This window comes from Thermobia domestica, chromosome 6, assembly GCF_964235325.1.
Source record: "Thermobia domestica chromosome 6, izTheDome1.hap1.1, whole genome shotgun sequence".
Taxonomy (NCBI): domain Eukaryota; kingdom Metazoa; phylum Arthropoda; class Insecta; order Zygentoma; family Lepismatidae; genus Thermobia; species Thermobia domestica.
Window position 1 is genome coordinate 21,592,277 of NC_137459.1, and position 24,240 is coordinate 21,616,516.

The 24,240-nt window shown below is 36.9% G+C and overlaps 1 protein-coding gene across 1 annotated transcript; it reads left to right on the forward strand.

Moving 5' to 3' along the window:
* The first annotated feature begins 16,765 nt into the window (after window positions 1–16,765).
* LOC145687136 (histone-lysine N-methyltransferase SETMAR-like) lies at window positions 16,766–17,353 on the forward strand. The gene has a single exon (XM_081760596.1). The coding sequence runs from the start codon at window positions 16,766–16,768 to the stop codon at window positions 17,351–17,353; it is 588 nt and encodes a 195-aa protein (XP_081616722.1).
* Window positions 17,354–24,240: the final 6,887 nt, after the last annotated feature.

Sequence of the window (24,240 nt, forward strand, 5' to 3'; positions counted from 1 at the left end):
TTTGTTTTGTTATCTGTGTGAAATATATTTTTTCTTTCTTTCTTCCTATATATGAGAATTATTATTTCCCATTTCCCTTTATTCTTATTATGGAAATTAGAAAATGGATATTCACAACAGTTTTGGTTTAAAACACTTAATGCCAAGAATTAAGTGTATCTCCATGAAATAATCATACATTTTTCTTCTTTCCTTTCTTTTTTGTTAACTCTTATCTAGTCGATCGCCGGTAGTTTGCCTGAAGGCAAAACATTGAACAACAAACAAGCTGATTCGACACATGCCAATGTGTGTACACGAGCAAAAGGGCATTCACACTTCCATTTTTCAAATCCTGCAACGTTAGACAACCAACAGTACTACTAAGGTTCGTTGGTTGAGAACTGCACAAGGCGTTCTACAAGCCCTCTAGTTTTTTTTAAAAAAAATGTCTGCGTAGCAAACATAAAAAATAGAAAAATATCCATGCGTCTGCGACGAAAAAAATCAGAAGACACCGTTTAGTATCTACAGAACGATTGATATCATGAGAGAGTTAAAGAGAGAGCTTATTTAACCTTCGACATATCAAGGAAAGATCTAAAATGACGCTGCTTTTAGCAAGAAACCTATAGAGTTAGGATAGCACATTGCTAGAGAGCTTACAATTGGTTTCAAGAGTCGAAGGTTTGATCTCAAGCCATATGAGTTCCTGGGCGACATTGACAGAGAGAGACAGAGAGAGAAGTAGAGTGGGGTCACTTGGGGCAGTTTTTTTCCTACTGCGCATGCGCAAACCCTTGACGCTGATTGGCTGGCGCAGGTCACGTGACCCCGCCCCCTTGGCCACGCCCCTTGACGCTGATTGGCTGGCCCCGCCCACTTGGCCACGCCCGTTGACTCTAATGGGCTGGTACCGGCCACGCCCCCTTGACGCTGATTGACTGGCGTCGGCCACGCCCCTTGACGCTGATTGGTTGACACCAGCCACGCTCTTTTATGACATCCATTTTAGGAGTATCTACTGCGCTGACTGGCTGGCGCGGGACCCCCGCCGATTGGCTGGTGCAGGACCCTCCCCCTTGAAGTTGGTTGGTTGGCGTCGGACCCCGCCCCGCCCACGCCCCTTGACGCTGATTGGTCGGCGCCGGGCCCCTCCCACTGGACTCACATACCGCGCACATGCCACATAAGATTCGTTCCCTTTTATGAGCACTTTACGAACACATAGCAGATCGATAACACATTCTCCATCCACCTATTTAACATAGAACATAGCAGAGGTGTACTCGTTCCGTTTTATGAGCACTTTACGAACAATAGCAGATCGATAACACATTTTTCATCCACCTATTTAACACAGCACTTATAACATAAGACTATATAGCATAGCAGGAGTGCACTCGTTCTCTTTTATGAGCACTTTTAACATAGCAGATATTACACAGATACTCGTTCCCTTTTATGAGCATAGTTTCCACCCCTTACTTAAACATAGCAGAAATTACATAAGACTATGTAACATAGCAGAGCTAATAAAAGACTATGGCTTATTTAACATAACATAGCAAAGATTCGTTCCCTTTTATGAGCACTTTTTGAAACATAGCAGAGAATAATGGGGGTGTATTCACCCTCCATTTTGAGACCAATTTTCGACCTACTGCGCATATGCGCAAAACTGTTCCGATTCCGCCGGAGCAGATTGCCGTTCTCTTTTACGAGATTAAAAAATAACAACTCACATACACACACTTGATGCGCAGTTCCAACTCCCACAGCAGACCGCAGACTGTTCCAGTTTAGGAGCAGATTACGGCTATGCACAGAAACATAAAATAAGACATAACATCCCCGTTCTCTTTTACGAGCACTTTATAACAACATAATAGAGCAGAGAAAAAAAATAACAACACACACACACACACATACACACTTGATTGCTTATGCGCAGTAAAATTAAATTTCCAATTTATTACACATTGCACGCATGCGCAGAAAAATTACACTAGACTACAGACTGTTCCAGTTGCAGTGCTGGTTCCGGTTCAATAGAGCAGACTACGTGTAACGAGCAGGTCATAAATGACTATCACCTATTTTCATCCCCTAAATAACATAGTATACACAAACACTTGGTTGCGTATGCCAAATCCGATTTAGTGCAAATAACACGCATGCTCAGAAACATTTACATTTCCGATTTTTATGATACTCGGCATATGGGGGTTTCCGATCATGCTGATTACGAATACCACACTTACTTTTACCTGGGTCCTATAGTTTATGTGGGATACACCTTTGTATGACACTGAAAACCTCATAACTCGTAAACGAAGCAACGTTTTGAGGTGGTGTTTCCACATTTAGTAATGGGTCACCGGCAACTACACGTTCCAAAATAATGACCATCGAGGTCAAAGGTCAACATACTTAAAACCTAATAACTCGAAAACGGATCCACATATTGCGATGGTATTTCAAAATCTAGTAATTGGTCACCAGGTACTACAAGTTCCAAAATAATGACCATCGAGGTCAAAGGTCAACATACTTAAAACCTAATAACTCGAAAACGGATCCACATATTGAGATGGTGTTTCCAAATCTGGTAATTGGTCACGAGGTACTACAAGTTCCAAAATAATGACCATCGAGGTCAAAGGTCAACACACTTAAAACCTAATAACTCGTAAACGGAGCTACTTATTGAGATGCTGTTTCCAAATCTAGTAACTGGTCATCAGGTACTACAAGTTCAAATATAGTGACCATTGGGGTCAAAGGTCAACATACATACAACCTAATAATTCAAAAACGGATCCACATATTGAGATGCTGTTTCCAAATCTAGTAATTGGTCATCAAGTACTACAAGTTCCAAAATAATGACCATCGAGGTCAAAGGTCAACATACTTAAAACCTAATAACTCGAAAACGGCTCCACATATTGAGATGGTGTTTTCAAATCTAGTGATTGGTCACCAGGTACTATAAGTTCCAAAATAATGACCATCGAGGTCAAAGGTCAACATACTTAAAACCTAATAACTCGAAAACGGCTCCACATATTGAGATGGTGTTTCCAAATCTAGTAATTGGTCATCAGGTACTACAAGTTCCAAAATAATGACCATTCAGGTCAAAGGTCAACATACTTGAAGCCTAATAACTCGAAAACGGAGCCACATATTGAGGGGCGGTTTCCACATTTTAGTGACAGGTCATCAACTACTACGTGTCCTAAAGGTACTTACCATGGAGGTCAAAAATCAGACTTGTAAACGAAGCCACATATTGAGGCGGTGTTTCCGCATTTAGTAATTGGTCACCAGCAACTACATGCCCCAAAAAGGTCAAATATTTAAACCAGAATAACTCGTAGATTGAGCGTCGGAAAATTTTGTACCAAGCAGAAAAAGTGAAGGAGGAATAAATTTGAGTGGCCTATTGAATTTTGTACCAACGAGAAATCTCATTTTAACTAGCTCAGAATTTCTGTACTTGTTTGGGTTATTCAAAATTTGGATAGACTAAGAAAGCAAAGATATGCCATTTTAGCTAGCTGAGAATTTAAAGAAACAAAGGGAACCTACTCAATTTTCTATCATCGAGAAATGCCATTTCAACTACCTCAGAATTTATGTGCCTTTTTGTGCTAAGGTCTGTTTTAACTCTTCTTGACTAATTAAATAAACGAAGAAATATTCTACCAATGAGAAATGCCATTTTTCTAGACCATGTTCTAATATTTAAACAAACGAAGGGGTGAATTTGAGTGACCTATTCAATTTTGCACAAATGAGAAATAACGGCGTATTTTAAATCATTTTGTACTATTTAAATAAACAAACAATCGGATAAATTTAACCGGCTCAGAAGTGTACTATTTAAACAAACGAAGGTCTCTTGAGTGAGATTTCCAATTTTGTAGCAAGAAGGACTATTTTCTAACTAACTCAGAATTTCATTTCATTTTGTAATACCCAAATTTGGATGGATTATTTAGTTTTGTACCAAGCAGAAAAATTTGATTGGATTATTTCCTTATGTACCAACTGGAAAAAGTGAAGGGCCATTAATCAAATAAATGAAGGAATAAATTTGGGTAGAATATTTAGTTTTGTACCTAGCAAAATAAGAAAAAGAAGTGAAGAGCGAATAAAATTTGGATGGACTATTTTCTTATGTACCAACAAAAAATGGAGCACCAGCGATAAAAAGGAAACCGAAGGAGGAATAAATTTGGGTGACCTATTCAGTTTGTACTAAGCAGAAAAAGATGAAGAAGGATCAGCATTCTATACTTTTTTCTGCCATTTATTTGGGGTGCCCTATTTCTTGTTGTGCCAACGAGACCATTTTTAACCGACTTAGAATTTGTACCAAACAGAAAAGGGCTACACAAATAAACAAAGCAATCAATTTTTAACTAGCTCAGAATTTCTAGACCATGTTGTACTATTTAAACAAACGAAGAGATAAATGTGTGTGACCTATTCACTTTTGTACCAAGCAAAATAAGAAAAAGAAGTGAAGAACGAATAACATTTGGATGGACTATTTTTCATGTACCAACAAAAAATGGAGCACCAACGACAAAAAAGAAACCGAAGGAGGAATAAATTTGGGGGACCTAATCATTTTTGTACTAAGCAGAAAAAAAAGCGAAGAAGGTAAAATTTTAATAGCTCAGTATTTATGTACATTTTTGTACTACTAAAATAAACGAAGGAATAAATTTGGGTGTTCTAGAGAAGAAAACGGGGAAGGGCCATTTTATTTAATTTTGTAGTACTCAAAATATACAAAGATATTAATTTGTGTGACCCATTCAGTTTTGTACTAAGCAGAAAATTTGTTGGCTTTTTTAGAAAGATCATTACAACTTTTGTATTCAGATTTTCCAGCTACTTTTTGTGCTCTACAAATAAACAGAGAAAAAGCAAAGAGAGGCCATTTTTAACTAGCTTAGAATTTATGTGCCTTTTGTAACGAAGAAACAAATTTGAAGGAGGTTCATTTTAACTAATCCTGCTGCGAGTAGATCAATTAGTACATAGTAAAAAAATAAAACAATATGGCATTATTGCGACTTTCATTTTCGAATACATACGGATTAAGCCACTATGGTAAAAAATGCTACTCTGTCCTTATGCTTATTTGGAGCAGACTTAAGAGGACCAAGCGTTAGAAACCCGCTAGTAGGGCGTCGATTCAGTAAACTCGTTATGCTTTAGAAAATAAAATCCATATTGGAGTATACCTTTTATACAACAAACAAGCTTCTTAGTCCCACTCCAGAAATTAGAAAATAAATTCTTTCTTCTACGGTCTTCGGCATACATTTTAGACCAAGGGCAGCAAGATTAATATTAAATAACACTTCTGCTGGATAGAAATTCGATTATCTCGATCTTCTATTTTATCCGGCAACCCCAATAAGCATCTGTAAAATATTCTTTGATGTGTACAATTAGCTCTAAACAGTCTTGTATTGGATCCACTCATCAGTATAGTAGTTAAAGATAATTGCTTCCTATCTCGTAATACCCTGTAAACGCTTGTGTGAACAATGAACAAAGTCAATTAGATAGTTGTAAATTTTAATGGAAGAATTACCTGTATTCTAACTAAGACAATCTACACCCACGGAATCATCGTTGTTACAAGTAGTGTTAATAGGCTTGTCTTTCCATCCCAAAATTAAAATAGAAGTTCTGAAATTTTTCTATTTGCACATCCTAGTACTTCTTAGTTCTATCTCCCAAATACTGTACACCTCTTGCCCATTTAATTTAGCCTTAAATCTAAGAAATTGGATCGTATAAATGTGTTCGCAGAATGGCGGTGTAATCAGTTCGCCACTAGCAAATTGTTAACTTTACCTAATAACTCTCTTAGAGGTCATTATTGCTGGTAGACTACAATACACCTTTAACACCTACTCTCATTCGAAAAATAAACTGCACTATTACAGACTATTATAAGTACAGTGCAATACCGCTATTAATTGAAAATTCTTACACAATGTATCGTTCTTGTTATCGAAGTCTACTCCAACTAAGCATAAGGAGAGAGTAGTATTTTTTGCCATAATGGATTATTTTGTATGTATAGCTTTATTGTGAGAAAAACCATTTGTTATTCTTTTTCACCAAATTTCCAAATACCGCGAGGTCCAACAGATAGGTATCAGAAGATACCGCAAAAAGGCCAGTTTTACCACATCGTGTAAAGCAACCAAGTAAATCTGCAATCTGGATACTTGGCCTGAACTCGCACACATGATTCCAAAACTTTAATAACTCATCCAAAGTGTCCTATGTTCCCCCATAGCGAAAGAAAGCTGTCACAGTATAACTATTACCCTTAGTTTTCATGGCAAAAAAGGTAGCTGATTAGAAAAGAGAACTGTGTGCGGTTAAACGAGTAACCAACGACAAAAAGTCTATCTTAATATCTACCTGCGATAAATGCTTAACAAATTCTACCATATACCATTTGTTATAGCGAATATTAAACAAATATCTATCCATCAAATAATTGTCTACCACATCGTTATAGTGGGCATTGTGCTCAACAAAACATGGCTGTATACCATTATCCAACCGAAAATATCTAACTGTAGACCTAGAATAAGCGGGGCGACCATTACGTTGTACCACAGGGAAATGAAAATCTTCGGCCATTGTAATGCACAGAACCAAGTATGTGTTAAAGGTTTTAGTCGTTAATACAAAATAAAGAAGCCAACAAATTTCTGCTTGGTACAAAACTAAATATTCTACACCTTCTCGGTGGTACTAAATAGTACAAAATACTTAAATTGATACAATGGTACAACACTAAATTCCCAGCTGGTAGAAAATAAAATATTCCATTCAAATTTTATTAATTCTTCACTTCCTTTTTTTTGCCCGGTACAAAACTAAATTCCGTACATATGCCACTCAAATTCATTTCTTCTTCCTTTTGACCTCTAAAATAATAATAATAATGATTTAAAATTTAATTTTCCATTTCTTCACTCTCTCCTTATCTCTACTTAATTAAAAACTATCGTTTCTACTAATACTGTATTTACCCATATGGAACTGTCTCAAAATTATCTATTCGTTTTCTTTTACTAGATGTAACCTGATAAATTCTAAAATGTGTATAATTTCCAAGTAAAGTTGTCTGATAAAGCAGAAGATCGAGATAATCGAATTTCTATCCAGCAGAAGTGTTATTTAATATTAATCTTGCTGCCCTTGGTCTAAAATGCATGCCGAAGACCGCAGAAGAAAGAATTCGTTTTCTAATTTCTGGAGTGGGGCTAAGAAGCTTGTTTGTTGTATAAAAGGTATACTCCAAAATGGATTTTGTTTTCTAAACCATAACGAGTTTACTCAATCGACGCCCTACTAGCGGGTTTCTAATGCTTGGTCCTCTTAAGTCTGCTCCAAATAAGCATAAGGAGAGAGTAGTATTTTTTACTACTCTTTCGGTTTCTTTTTTGTCGTTGGTGCTCCATTTTTTGTTGGTACATGAAAAATAGTCCATCCAAATGTTATTCGTTATTCACTTCTTTTTCTTATTTTGCTTGGTACAAAAGTGAATAGGTCACACACATTTATCTCTTCGTTTGTTTAAATAGTACAACATGGTCTAGAAATTCTGAGCTAGTTAAAAATTGATTGCTTTGTTTATTTGTGTAGCTCTTTTCTGTTTGGTACAAATTCTAAGTCGGTTAAAAATGGTCTCGTTGGCACAAAAAGAAATAGGACACCCCAAATAAATGGCAGAAAAAAAGTATAGAATGCTGATCCTTCTTCATCTTTTTCTGCTTAGTACAAACTGAATAGGTCACCCAAATTTATTCCTCCTTCGGTTTCTTTTTTATCGCTGGTGCTCCATTTTTTGTTGGTACATAAGAAAATAGTCCATCCAAATTTTATTCGTTCTTCACTTCTTTTTCTTATTTTGCTAGGTACAAAACTAAATATTCTACCCAAATTTATTCCTTCATTTATTTGATTAATGGCCCTTCACTTTTTCCAGTTGGTACATAAGGAAATAATCCAATCAAATTTTTCTGCTTGGTACAAAACTAAATAATCCATCCAAATTTGGGTATTACAAAATGAAATGAAATTCTGAGTTAGTTAGAAAATAGTCCTTCTTGCTACAAAATTGGAAATCTCACTCAAGAGACCTTCGTTTGTTTAAATAGTACACTTCTGAGCCGGTTAAATTTATCCGATTGTTTGTTTATTTAAATAGTACAAAATGATTTAAAATACGCCGTTATTTCTCATTGGTGCAAAATTGAATAGGTCACTCAAATTCACCCCTTCGTTTGTTTAAATATTAGAACATGGTCTAGAAAAATGGCATTTCTCATTGGTAGAATATTTCTTCGTTTATTTAATTAGTCAAGAAGAGTTAAAACAGACCTTAGCACAAAAAGGCACATAAATTCTGAGGTAGTTGAAATGGCATTTCTCGATGATAGAAAATTGAGTAGGTTCCCTTTGTTTCTTTAAATTCTCAGCTAGCTAAAATGGCATATCTTTGCTTTCTTAGTCTATCCAAATTTTGAATAACCCAAACAAGTGCAGAAATTCTGAGCTAGTTAAAATGAGATTTCTCGTTGGTACAAAATTCAATAGGCCACTCAAATTTATTCCTCCTTCACTTTTTCTGCTTGGTACAAAATTTTCCGACGCTCAATCTACGAGTTATTCTGGTTTAAATATTTGACCTTTTTGGGGCATGTAGTTGCTGGTGACCAATTACTAAATGCAGAAACACCGCCTCAATATGTTGCTTCGTTTACGAGTCTGATTTTTGACCTCCATGGTAAGTACCTTTAGGACACGTAGTAGTTGATGACCTGTCACTAAAATGTGGAAACCGCCCCTCAATATGTGGCTCCGTTTTCGAGTTATTAGGTTTCAAGTATGTTGACCTTTGACCTCGATGGTCATTATTTTGGAACTTGTAGTACCTGATGACCGATTACTAGATTTGGAAACACCATCTCAATATGTGGAGCCGTTTTCGAGTTATTAGGTTTTAAGTATGTTGAGCTTTGACCTCGATGGTCATTATTTTGGAACTTGTAGTAAATGATGACCAATTACTAGATTTTGAAACACCATCTCAATATGTGGAGCCGTTTTCGAGTTATTAGGTTTTAAGTATGTTGACCTTTGACCTCGATGGTCATTAATTTAGAACTTGTAGTACCTGATGACCAATTACTAGATTTGGAAACAGCATCTCAATATGTGGATCCGTTTTTGAGTTATTAGGTTTTAAGTATGTTGACCTTTGACCTGAATGTTCACAATTTTGGAACTTGTACTACCTGATGACCAATTACTAGTTTTGGAAACAGCATCTCAATATGTAGAGCCGTTTACGAGTTATTAGGTTTTAAGTGTGTTGACCTTTGACCTCAATGGTCATTATTTTGGAACTTGTAGTACCTCGTGACCAATTACCAGATTTGGAAACACCATCTCAATATGTAGATCTGTTTTCGAGTTATTAGGTTTTAAGTATGTTGACCTTTGACCTCGATGGTCATTATTTTGGAACTTGTAGTACCTGGTGACCAATTACTAGATTTGGAAACACCATCGCAATATGTGGATCCGTTTTCGAGTTATTAGGTTTTAAGTATGTTGACCTTTGACCTCGATGGTCATTATTTTGGAACGTGTAGTTGCCGGTGACCCATTACTAAATGTGGAAACACCACCTCAAAACGTTGCTTCGTTTACGAGTTATGAGGTTTTCAGTGTCATACAAAGGTGTATCCCACATAAACTATAGGACCCAGGTAAAAGTAAGTGTGGTATTCGTAATCAGCGTGATCGGAAACCCCCATATGCCGAGTATCATAAAAATCGGAAATGTAAATGTTTCTGAGCATGCGTGTTATTTGCACTAAATCGGATTTGGCATACGCAACCAAGTGTGTGTGTATACTATGTTATTTAGGGGATGAAAATAGGTGATAGTCATTTATGACCTGCTCGTTACACGTAGTCTGCTCTATTGAACCGGAACCAGCACTGCAACTGGAACAGTCTGTAGTCTAGTGTAATTTTTCTGCGCATGCGTGCAATGTGTAATAAATTGGAAATTTAATTTTACTGCGCATAAGCAATCAAGTGTGTATGTGTGTGTGTGTGTGTGTTGTTATTTTTTTATTCTTTTCTCTATTATGTTGTTATAAAGTGCTCGTAAAAGAGAACGGGGGTGTTATGTCTTATTTTATGTTTCTGCGCATAGCCGTAATCTGCTCCTAAACTGGAACAGTCTGCGGTCTGCTGTGGGAGTTGGAACTGCGCATCAAGTGTGTGTATGTGAGTTGTTATTTTTTAATCTCATAAAAGAGAACGGCAATCTGCTCCGGCGGAATCGGAACAGTTTTGCGCATATGCGCAGTAGGTCGAAAATTGGTCTCAAAATGGAGGGTGAATACACCCCCATTATTCTCTGCTATGTTTCAAAAAGTGCTCATAAAAGGGAACGAATCTTTGCTATGTTATGTTACATAAGCCATAGTCTTTTATTAGCTCTGCTATGTTACATAGTCTTATGTAATTTCTGCTATGTTTAAGTAAGGGGTGGAAACTATGCTCATAAAAGGGAACGAGTATCTGTGTAATATCTGCTATGTTAAAAGTGCTCATAAAAGAGAACGAGTGCACTCCTGCTATGCTATATAGTCTTATGTTATAAGTGCTATGTTAAATAGGTGGATGAAAAATGTGTTATCGATCTGCTATTGTTCGTAAAGTGCTCATAAAACGGAACGAGTACACCTCTGCTATGTTCTATGTTAAATAGGTGGATGGAGAATGTGTTATCGATCTGCTATGTGTTCGTAAAGTGCTCATAAAAGGGAACGAATCTTATGTGGCATGTGCGCGGTATGTGAGTCCAGTGGGAGGGGCCCGGCGCCGACCAATCAGCGTCAAGGGACGTGGGCGGGGCGGGGTCCGACGCCAACCAACCAACGTCAAGGGGGAGGGTCCTGCACCAGCCAATCGGCGGGGGTCCCGCGCCAGCCAGTCAGCGCAGTAGATACTCCTAAAATGGATGTCATAAAAGAGCGTGGCTGGTGTCAACCAATCAGCGTCAAGGGGCGTGGCCGACGCCAGCCAATCAGCGTCAAGGGGGCGTGGCCGATACCAGCCAATCAGAGTCAAGGGGCGTGGCCAAGGGGGCGGGGTCACGTGACCAGCGCCAGCCAATCAGCGTCAAGGGTTTGCGTATGTGCAGTAGGAAAAAACTGCCCCAAGTGACCCCACTCTACTACTGAGAGAGATTTAAATATGGAGACAGAGAGGAATGATTTATATACACAGATTTAGAACTGGGGAAAAATAATCGGACAGCATTCGTATTATGACGAAAATTGTGATTTTGTGAAACAGAAGAAGGGAAGGTTTCGAACTGCGAGGATCACATTAGGCAGGTGTCGAATTATGGTGGATAACACTTTTGAGAGCATCTGATGATTACGAATGGAGAGAAAGATCTTGAGAACTGCGGAATTAAGAATTTGAAAAATCTGAAGCTTCCGAGATGGGTTTCGAACCATGACTTTATCCATTCTGCTACGGAGAACTCTCTACTCATGCACATACGTTTCCTTTAGCTACGTTGAAAGCTAACTTAATGGAATACTCTAAAAGTTGACTTGGTGGATGCGTCGTTCCGATAGGATACAAACCTCTTGTAACTTTGTTACAATGTGGATAATGAACTTCTCCTTGTTCAGAACACTTTTTAGGGCAGTAAAATTTGTTACTTTTCTATTAATTAGGTTACATTTGATAGAACCATCTGATAAAGTACTGCCAAACCCTGTGCGTCATTGTCTGTTAGGTGAATGGTTAATGTAAGTTACTCCTACGTGTATGGTCCGAGCTTTGAATCAAGACCATTCTTATTCATTATTTTCTTTGAGCTGCGCTCATACTGTGCATTCCAAAAATTCAATTTTGAAATAATGCAGTCGCAGCTAGTTTAATTCTAAATTATTTTCAAATATGATATTTGTTATTACATGCGTTTCTTTAACTTGCGATGTTTCAAACTTGATATTAAATCTTACAACCTTAATTAACTCATTTCCCGGCGCCATATCATCATGAGTGTTTGCACAACGACGACAGGCAGGCGTTAATACAAAATTCAGCTCTTACTGGAATGTATGTATATATATTCAGAGAGTTTGACTCAGAAAAAAAACGTACAGTGCAATATTGACTCTTAGAGGAATTTCAAACGAATTTACTATACGTATAAATTACCATCTCAACAATCTACTCTGGGGGCTAAGACGCTGAAACCATTCCAGGAAGGGAAAGGGGTTATAAGTTTAAAAAAAAAGTAATAGAATACGACAAATATTGGTGTCAAATTCGTAGTTTTCTGATTCGAAGAGATGAATAGTAGCTACCAGATGGCACTCCTCACTTGTTTGTAGTCTTGCATAAATGGAAAACTGTTTTAAAAGTATATTTTACATTCAAGTATGATTGTTTTAAAAAAAGGTTGTCCTTCAACATTATGTTTTATAATTATTTTCTACTGTATTTCTTATTTATAATAACATATTTTATATATATATATATATATATATATATATATATATATATATATATATATATATATATATATAGGGTGCGGCACGTAAAACCGGCCCGTAAAATGAACACATAAAAAGAAATGTAATGTATTGAATATGACTACTCCCCATCACAGCAGCCTTCACAGCAGGTGCTGAAAGTGTCCTCCGCCCACTTCAACACACATGTGAGCACGATTGAGGAGATTCATATATACCCTTGTCAGTTCTTGTGTTGTAATTCTATTGGTGACATCCTGGATCCTGGTCTTGAGTTCTTCAATTGTGTGTGGATTTGTTTCGTATACTCTTCCCTTTAACAGTCCTCACCTGATGTGTGGCATGTTGTACCGTCCTGCTGAAAGTAACATAACTGACGCTCCTCTTCGGTCAAGTGTGTATAAAACTTTCGAGGACTTATTGTCATTATCTCCTCCACCTGCATCTTTAATTCAGGTGTGCAGACAGATGGTCGTCTGTTCCTGGGAGCATTTTGAACCGATCCTGTACGCCGCCATCTTTCAATCAATTCCTGAATGGTGCGTTTTGCTGGCACAGAATGTCCTGGAAATTTCTCCCGAAACAAATTCTTTGTTTTCACAAAAGATCCAGTGAGAATGAACCCTTCAACAATGGCAACACGCTCGGGTATCGAATACGGCATTATCACACACTGACACTCACCCGGCTAAACACAACGAGGCCTTTTTCTCAACTGGTTTCGACAAGTTTCACTGGCTGCGGCTGCACGTGATTGCTGCAGGTCACGTAAATCGACCCGACCTCGACACGCCATCTCTTGGTAGGAAGGTAGATTATTTAAGTGTTGCCAAAAACACAATATACCAGAATATTACGACGGGCCGGTTTTACGTGCCGCACCCTGTATACATATATATATATATATATATATATATATATATATATATATATATATATATATATATATATATATATATATATATATATATATATATATATATATATATAGTATTCTATGTTATGCGTTCCTTAATTACATTTTACGTCTTACATTTGAAGAGGAGCTTATGACAATTCAGAGCAGCAGGGACATACACAGAATGCAGGCCTTGGCAATCCAGAGCTCCTGCCCCACGAAATCACTACTTTTCCGTAAATTATATCTAATTTTAGAGATGATGATAGACATTTTAGTAAAACATGCCCTCAAAAAGCCTTGTCTAAGCCCCTGCAAAGCAGTGAAAATTTAGAGTGCGAGCAGTTAGCAATTTTTCCCCAGAAGTTATATCTCCGATTTTTCCGAGTGTGATATCATTATCTGTGCATTATCACTTTTCACCCGCAGTGTATTGAAACGCATTAAAAAGGAACAGTTGTGAAGTCTTCACTGGTTCCCCCTTTGACCTCATGCCAATAGTGTCAACCTTGGACATATCCACATCTGAAATATCACCTTTTATGTCACTGATCACGAAAACTATCCATTCGACACAAATATAGGATATTTTCGATTCTTTTTACCTGTCACTCTCCCATTGACAACTCTATGCCAACCAAGGCTTGATTTGGACTTACACAGCATCCACAATGTCACTATTCATCTTTGCACTTGAATTCGACACTAATATCGTTCGTATTTGACGTCATTTACAAGTCATCTTTACCTCTTGGTAGGGGTGGTTTCAGTGTCTCTCCCCCATAACTGTGGAAAAATTTCAACCCACGTAAGTATAATTATAAATTACCATTTGAAAAATAAGTGTACAGGTGAACTTTGTCGGAGATTAATTCGTTAACTACTTTTTCGATATCAATGTATTGACTTTTTTCTGCTTTCCATGGTAAAAATTGCCAAAGGGCTCAACTTCAACTGCACAATTGTGCTATGAATATAGGTTTTAGTGATTTAATTCACTGAATGCTCGCTTAGATGTTGCTCTCGTCACAGGAAAAGTGAGATACAGTTATAAAAGAAAAATGAAATGAAATATTTAAGTTTTACGTTCCACGTTTATACCGATTACGCTAATTATGACATTGATGCTGAGAAATGAATGAATTCGTGGAATGAAGAAGTGGGAGGAAACCGGAGAAACCCGAGAAAACTCATGCACACAGTGTTTGTCGATAATAAAGTGTTTCATTCGTCCATAATAAAGTGTTTGTCCATAATAAAGTGTTTGTCCATAATAAATTCACACAGTGTTCATTCGGCGCTAGCGGTGATCGAAACAAGAACCCCATGCACCATAGGTAAAGTTATAAAAGAATAGGTGTCTAAAAAAATACGGAACATTACTATCAATGAGAGTTATATAAGATTAGATCTTTAACTATTTCATTCTAAGGGAAATTTCAATCAATCTTGTTCTTCATTACTGTTCGAAAACGTAAATTGTTGCTGCAAGGACGTGATAAATCTTTTCAGTAGACTTCACAGTCTATAGCTCCTTCACAACATCTTTTTCATCTAAGGCTATAGTAGTTGCATTTCAGACATTGAGGAAAAAGTGTGAAATTATAAAAAAAAACTCCAAAGTGGAATTACGAAACTTCAGTGGGCTCCTTTTTCCTGTAGGACTCCCTCACCACACTCCGTTAGTTACGCCAGGTGCATGATACAATTTCGCCATTTTAAGAATACTTTCTAAGGCAGTACGAGTTTTTTTTACTGCTGTGTGAATTGAGTTGTATTTGTTCGAACTGTTTTTTTAAAGGAGACGAAAGATCCTATACTCAAACACAAATCATGTCTTTCAAAGCTCTAATGGAAAACGAAACGAATCGTCGTATACATGTTAGGGTTTTGAAGAGAAAAAGAGCAAAACATTGATTGCACAAACGTATAATGGTATCACTTGCATGCAAATTTATAACATAAAACGTGTTGGCTTGTTAAATGAGGGGTTCGTAAACGGGATTCTTCTGCTGGTCGTCCTACCTTTGAATCTCGTCCATTCTTTTTGCGTTTTTCTTTTAGCTACACTGAATTTGTGCATTCCAGATCTTCAAGCTTGAACCAAATTTAATACCAGCTAGTGAATTAAAAGTAGCTGACTTTATTTTCAAATACGAGACGTTATTACATGCTTTTCATTAGCTTACAGTACTCAACTTTGATATCAACTCTTCCATCCTTCATTTAACTCATTTCTTGACGTGTTTTGTTACAAAATTCATGAATCCTGACGGAAAAATTGCTTTACAACTTAATGGTGACTGCTTTGAAAACAAGTGCAAAATATGAGAGTTAAATCCCATATCTGTAGTTTCGTGTGGAGAAGAAACAAACTTTTGAACCAAAGGTTTACGAACAACTCAAGTTATTAATATAAACTTTGCCGAAGATTATTCACTTATATCATCATAACAGAAATTCAAAAGATGTTCTAAAACGAAGAAATACAACATACAATTTTGCTAGCGGAGGCAATGAAACCTAACGTAACACGACTAAAGACGATTTATTTACGGCATAGTAATCGTGGTTGAATGGTCAAAGCACTCGATTAGTAACCTAGAAATTCGTGGTTCGAATTCGCGTCGGGCATTTGTTTTACTTTAGGATTTTTGATGGCGATTGATCGACGATGACCCATGTTTTATTATACTCAGATATTTGAATACTCGGATGTTTCAAGACTTGAACTATCAAATCTTCAGGGATAATAATAGTAATAATAATACTTATTATTATCTCGTAGAAGATTAAAAGCTAGGAGCTAATTATCACTCCGGTCATACCGTTACAAGCAAAAACGTGACATTTGGCAAGAATATTTCTGTTTTGTTTAATGTTGCCCACGAGAAGAGAAATTTCTCATCCTGTTTCTAAAACAAACAAAATAACATGAGAATTAACATTTTAACAGTCCATTCAATAAGTCCGTAGGATGACACAGAGATGGCGTTACTAGACTTTTTGCCATGTGATTTTTATTTAGTACTAACCTTCAAACGATACGTGTATACATTTGACAGCAATCTGACTATTGATTCGTGAGTTATAGTTTTTTGTGTGAAGCAACTTGTGTTAGTGCAAAAACAATGGACAAAAGTGAATTTCGAGTTTTAATAAAGCATTGCTTTTTGATGAAAAAACTACAGTGGAAACCAAACAATGGCTTGATAAACATTATCCGAACTCTGCTCCATCGAGACAAATGGTAGAGAAGTGGATTGCTGAATTTAAACGTGGTCATACCAGCACAAATGATGCAGAGCGTAGTGGACGCCCAAATGAGACTGTTATTCCAGAAAACATAAAAAAATCCACAATTTTTTTTATGAACGATCGCAAATTTAAGGTGCGCGAGCTAGCTGACATTGTAAAGATATCAGATGGTAGTGTTTTTACCATTTTACACGAACATTTGGGTATGCGAAAGCTCTGTGCAAAGTGGGTGCCGCGTGAGCTCACAGTCGACCAAAAACAACAACGAATCGATGCTTCAGAGGAGTGTTTGGCGCTGTTAAGCCACAATAAAAGGGAATTCTATCGTCGATATGTGACAATGGATGAAACATGGCTTCACTATTACACACCAGCATCCAAAAGACAGTCAACTGAGTGGACAGCAGTCGACGAACCGAATCCAAACCGAGCAAAGACGCAACAGTCGGCCAGTAAGGTGATGGTGTCTGTATTTTGGGATGCGAACGGAATAATATTCAACGAAAAGGAACCACCTATCTCCAAAAAGGAACCACCATCAACAGCGACTATTACTGTGCAATTTTGGATCGATTGAAGGTTGAAATCGCAAAGAAACGGCCACATTTGCAAAAGAAAAAAGTGTTGTTTCACCAAGACAATGCACCGTGTCACAGATCGATGAAAACGATGGCAAAATTGAATGAATTGGGCTTCGAATTGCTTACCCACCATATTCTCCAGATTTAGCCCCCAACGACTTTTTCCTGTTTTCAGATCTCAAGAGAATGCTTCCTGGAAAGAAATGTAAGTCCAATGTTGAAGTCATCGCTGAAACTGAGGCCTATTTTGACGAGAAAGAGAAATCATACTATAAAAGTGGTATCGAAAAGTTGGAAAATCGTTATACTCGTTGTATCGCCCTCGAAGGCAACTATGTTGAATAATGAAATCGAGTTTTGTTAAAATTTTGTTTTCTTCTTACTTATTCTACGGACTTATTGAATGACCTGTTACATTCGAGACGGGATAAGAGTAACTCAAATTATCATGTCGCTTTAGAGATGAGAATCGAGACGAGATGAAAAGTATCGTAAACATTTCTTGTCTTGTTACGATTCTCGAAATAGTGCATGTCCATTGTTTAAGTAACAATTGCTCTGTAGACGGAATCTTATAAGCTTTTTGTTACTTTGTATTTTACAGCTCATTGAATTATGGTTTGTGTAGGTATTTTTTTTTTAGCAAAGCTTTAATATTTACCTCTGCATATCCTAAAAATTAGTATATTATATGCCTTACTGTTGAGTGATATTCAATTATTTCTATTACAGTTATTTTTCTTAAAACATACAGTAGAACACTTTTTACATGAAACGTTAGTGGAAAGCTTTTGTTTAAAATGAGGGTAGTTGCAGAGGTGGATCTTGAAGATACGGAAACCCTTCTCCGAAATCCCAATGTTTAAGTAAGTTTTTCCAAATTTTAGACCTACTTTAAAACTTTTAATAACATTATTATTATTATTATTATTATTATTATTATTATTATTATTATTATTATTATTATTATTGTTATTATTACTGAATATTTGAGACCTAAATATTACGTCTTATTCCAATGCAAATAAGCATACTGAAGTTAAGAAAAATCAAAAGAAATTTGTTGGACCGTCTATAAGGATGAATTGCCTTATAAGAGATACTTTGGAAGGAAAAGACGGGAGGGAAAGAAGGTGTCAGCTACTGAACAATATGAAAATCTAACCTTCGGATGACTTAACATAAACTAAGTAGGATTTGTCTTCATCACGATCTATAGTAACAGCCTTTCTTTGCGTAAACGACATTGGATTGTGTTTGCGTTATATTGATATTTTAACAAAATATATATACAAAAAATAGTTCGTATTTACCTATTTCGGTTGAACGAATATACGGAACGTGTTTGAAAATGACGAACGGAAATATTATTATTTTTAGTAAGAGTGGAAGAACGTAGAAACAATTTCACAATGTCGTTTCAGACAAATTTATGACTCATACTAGACCTTAAGGATGACCGTTTTGTATTCATAAATTGTTTGCGAAACACGCCGTTTTCAGACAGTAGGAATCGAGAGTGTAGACTGTGACATGTTAGTTTTCCCCCTGTGAAGGAAGTCGTTTCAACTCTAACTTGTAAGAACGAGAGAAATTGACTATGTTTTATGTTATTATACATCAGAAATATCAACTTTGTAAATTATAAAATACGTTGGAATTTCATCGGCAGGACTCGAACCGCGGACCCCTGACTCCCGAAACGACTGCTAAAGCCACTATCCTAAGACTGCTCTTCTAAGTAAGAGTCAAGAAACACTCGTCTATATAACAAATTGCAAACGTTAACAATTGCAATATTTTATTAACGATGAAACACTGATTTCGGTCATGATAAAATACTATAATCGAGAGAATTTAAGTTTATTTAAAAAAAAAGCCGAAAGTATCTCCGTAACTTACCTCCATTATATTCGGTTATTCTCGTTTTACATTTATTTCCGGTAACGTTGAACGACAGGAACACGAACACAAATACATCAAGGACATTTAATATTTCAAAGGTACTCCCCTCGGGAATCGAAACTGAGACCCCGCCAACTGAACTATCTGATGGGTGGGGTGCCTGGTTCGTTCCCAAGGCAAGTAAGCTTGAGACGGACAACATCGGGGTCTTCTCGGGACACTCCCACTTTCTCATTCTACCAATTTGTCCATTATAGTTCACTTACTTTAATCATAGTCTTCCTCAACCTAACATGCATAATCGTTGGACATTAAACGTAAAGATTACATTTTCTAGCTGTTAACCCAAACCAATACGAATCACAAAGCAGTTGCATATTATTGCTTATGTTTTCACACAAAATGTGTAGAAAAAACGAGGAATCGTAATCGTATTTCGTTTCAGGTTAAGGTATTATGAGTCTGCTGTTTCACTTTTGAATGTAATTACGATTCCCTGTTTCTTTTCTACATATTTTGTGTAAAAACATGTTAATGAGCAATAATATGCAACTGTTTCTCGATTCGGATTGGTTTGGGTTAACAGCTTGAAAATATAATCTTTACATTTAATGTCCCACGATTATGCCTGTTAGGTTGAGGAAGACTATGATTGAAGCAAGTGAATTATGATGGACGAATTGGTGGAATGAAAAAGTGGGAGTGTCCCGAGAAAACCCACGAGCACGATGTTGTTCGTCTCAAGATTACTTGCCTTGAGAACGAACCAGGTACCCCACCCATCAGATAGTTTAGTAGGGCGGGGGTCTCAGTTACGATTCCCGATGGGAGAGCATTTGAAATATTAAATGTCCTCGATGCATCTGTGTTCGTGTCCCTCTCGTTCAAGGTTACTGGAAATAAATGTAATACGTGAATAGCCGAATATAATAGAGATAAGTTACGGAGATACTTTCGGTCTTTTTTTAAAAACTTAAACTTGAATTCTCTGGACTATAATATTTTATCATGACCGAAATCAGTGTTTCATCGTTAATAAAATATTACAACCGTAAACGTTTGCAGTGTGTTATATACACGAGTATTTCTTGACTCTTAGGCGTGCTATACACTATAGGATAGATCCTAGAAAATCTCTTGACTCTTACTTAAAAGAGCAGTCTTAGGATAGTGGCTTGAGGAGTCGTTTCGTGAGTCAGGGTTGCGCGGTTCGAGTCCCTCCGACGAAATTCAGAAATATTTTATAATTTACAAAGTTGATATTTCTAATGTATAATAACATAAAACATAGTCAATTTCTCTCGTTCTTACAAGTTAGAGTTGAAACGACTTCCTTCACAGGGGGAAACTAATATGACATCACAGTCTACACTCTCGATTCCTACTGTCTGGAAACGGCGTGTTTCGTAAACAATTCATGAATACAAAACGGTCATCCTTAAGGTCTAGTATAAGTCATAAATTTGTCTGAAACGACATTGTGAAATTGTTTCTACGTTCTTCCACTCTTACTAAAAGCAATAATAATATTTCCGTTCGTCATTTTCAACACGTTCCATATATTGGTTCAACCAAAATAGGTAAATACGAACTATTTTTTGTATATATATTTTGTTAAAATATCAATATAACGCAATCATAATCCAATGTCTTTTTCCCAAAGAAAGGGCGTTACTATGTATCGTGATGAAGACAAATCCTACTTAGTTTCTGTTAAGGCAATTGAAGATTCGATTTTCATATTGTCCAGTAGCTGACACCTTCTTTTCCCTTCTTTTTTTCTTCCAAAGTATCTCTTATAAGGCAATTCATCCTTATAGAGGGTCCAAAAAACTTCTTTTGATTTTTCTTAACTTCAGTACGCATATTTCCTTTGAAATAGGACGTAATATTTAGATCTCAAATATTCAGTAATAATAATAATAATAATAATAATAATAATAATAATAATAATATAGAAGACAAATTCCGTATGAGGACAGATTATATTAAAATCTGTAAAATCGCCCCTAGCGTTAGGCAAAAGTTAGAAAATAGTAGGGATTGGAGACAATTGTAAGGACCATCAGGATATACCCTCTGCATACGTCCCTACAACTAGCTAAATGTTAAACGAAAAGTTTCCAGGCCAATTTCATGTAGAAAGTAGGGATACTGAACTCAGAAGAGCCATACAAAAATTTGTTTTTAACTAATGGTTATGCCGGCTAAGCTAAGTGCATGATGAGAATGAAAGAAATATTGAAATAAAGAAATTGGGAGGAAGTGAAATCTGAAGAAAACTACACACACGGTGTTTATTCAGCACAATGCCCACTAGGCGGGAGCTGGGTGGAAGAGGGTGAACCACTAAATTAAAAACACTTCATTAATAATAATAATAATAATAATAATAATAATAATAATAATAATAATAATAATAATAATAATAATAATGTTATTAAAATTTTAAAGTAGGTCTAAAATTTGGAAAAACTTACTTAAACGTAGGGATTTCGGGGAAGGGTTTCCGTATCTTCAAGATACACCTCTGCAACTACCCTCAGTTTAAACAAAAGCTTTCCACTATCGTTTCATGTAGAAAGTGTTCTACTGTATGTTTTAAGAAAAATAACTGTAATAGAAATAATTTAATATCACTCAAAAGTAAGGCATATAATATACTAATTTTTAGGATATGTTGAGGTAAGTATAAAAGCTTTGCTAAAAAATATCTACACAGACCATTGTTCAATGAGCTGTAAAATACAAAGTAACAAAAAGCTTATAAGATTTCGTCTACAGAGCAATTGTTACTTAAACAATGGACATGCACTATTTCGAGAATCATAACAAAACGAGAAATGTTTACGATACTTTTCATTTCGTCTCGATTCTCATCTCTAAAGCGACATGATAATTTGAGTACCCTTATCCCGTCTCGAATGTAAAATGTTAATTCTCATGTTATTTTGTTTGTTTTAGAAACAAGATGAGAAATTTCTCTTCTCGTGGGCAACATTAAACAAAACTGAAATATTCTTGCCAAATGTCACGTTTCTGCTTGTAACGGTATGACCGGAGCGATAATTAGCTCCTAGCTTTTAACCTTCTACGAGATAATAATAAGTATTATTTTTACTATTATTATTCCTGAAGATTTGATAGTTCAAGTATTGAAACATCCGAGTATTGATATATCTGAATATAATAATACGTGTGCCATTGTCGATCAATCGCCATCAAAATCCTAAAGTAAAAAAAGTGTCCGATGCGGATTCGAACCACGAACCTGAAAAATACTAATCGAACGCCTTGACCACTCAACCACTTAATATTTATTGTACTCTGTCACTAATATTACATAGCAAAATTACATGGAGACAATATAGGTGTAATCTAGGACCGAACACTGGGAAGAGTGTCCAAGATGTGGTTCTGAGCGAACCTACTCCGCTGTACGATGATAATGGTTATGCATGACAACAAGGAAAATGTTCACAAGCACAACTCATTGCCTCCCGGTCTTTCCCGACAGGTGGGACAGAGCTGCTTGCAAAAAGCCACTGAAAGACTGTCTTTCTAGATCGACTGAAAAATATTAGTGCGTTCCCGTTGTAAAAAGTCAAAATATAAGCATTCATCATTCCATGGCATGGAACGATGAACATATTACAATGTGGTACCAACTAACCAGAGGACCGTATTATGTTTGGTTTTTGGGTAATACTGAAATGCAGGAAAGAATAGGAGATCTACGGTAAATAAAGGAACTGGTGTACGGCAGATCAAGCTCAACATACGAAGGAGGAGTTTCCAAATAATATCGGCACCTGAACATGACATGTAGCGATGTTGTAGTGTGTCGGAGTGGCCACAATATTTGCAGGCAAGAGTTGTGGTACGTCCAATGCGCAGAAGTCTTTCTTGTGAATTGCAGGCAGTTGATGAACTATGGTCGTCCATACTGCTTGTGTGTGCAAAGGGAGGACATTGGTTCGTAGATTTTGCCAAATATGGCGCCATTGTTTATTAGGGAACATATCCTATACCCGGACTCTCACATCTACAAGTGACGCTCTCCACAATTGCCGGTATAAGGTTTGGGGAGTATATGTAGTAGGGGAAGCAAGCTCACTAAAATATATCCATGCTTGAACAAGATTGATGACATACGTAGGATATAAGTTGCCAAATCTGCAGAAAGGCGGATTCCTTGGTTGAGAGTATTCGGGCCAGAAACATTCGATCCACACCCGTGTATAGTCCATGTGGAGCTCAACGTCTTGATACGCATCTAGCATGTTTAAAACTTGACTTTTAAGACGAATGTTTACGAGTCCAAGGCCCCCTTCGCTGCGAGGAAAATAAATAGTGTTGTGGCGGAGGCGGAAGAAGTAGCCCCGCCAAAGAAACTACATAAATACAGATTCAATTTGGCGAGCGTAAACAGAAGGGAGGGGAAAAGTGCGTACGTAGTACCAAAGTTTAGCAGCAACATACTGGTTGAAATATTGAATCTTATGTATTATATGCAGACCTCGGAACCGTTGTAAATATAGCATCTGTTTAATCTGATTAACAATAGGACGCCAGACAGCATCCATTTGTATGCGTGCATCGCTATGAAAAATAATGCCGAGTACTGTTAAAGCATCAACCGTGGGAATGTAAGAGCGTGAATCAAGTAAGGAGGGTAGGGAGAATCCGTGAAATGACAGGAGTTTAGTCTTGTGTTTATTGTATGCCAAGGCGGAGCACTGGGTGAACTCGTTAGTTATGCGGATGGCGGTGAGCATATCTTCGGGCGTAGTTCTAATTAAGGTTACATCATCCGCAAATCCGAAGACGTGTAATTGATGGTATTCCGGTATACCGGGAGAGGTAATCTGAGCCAGAGCCCGGAGATAGGTATCTAGAACTATCACAAAGAGGCTCGTCGAGATGCTATCGCCTTGCCGTAATCCGCGTTGCAGAGCGAATGGGTCGGAAAGATGAC

Excerpts from the sequence above, each read along its gene's own strand:
- LOC145687136 (XM_081760596.1), top strand. The coding sequence starts at position 16,766 with ATGGTAGAGAAGTGGATTGCTGAATTTAAACGTGGTCATACCAGCACA.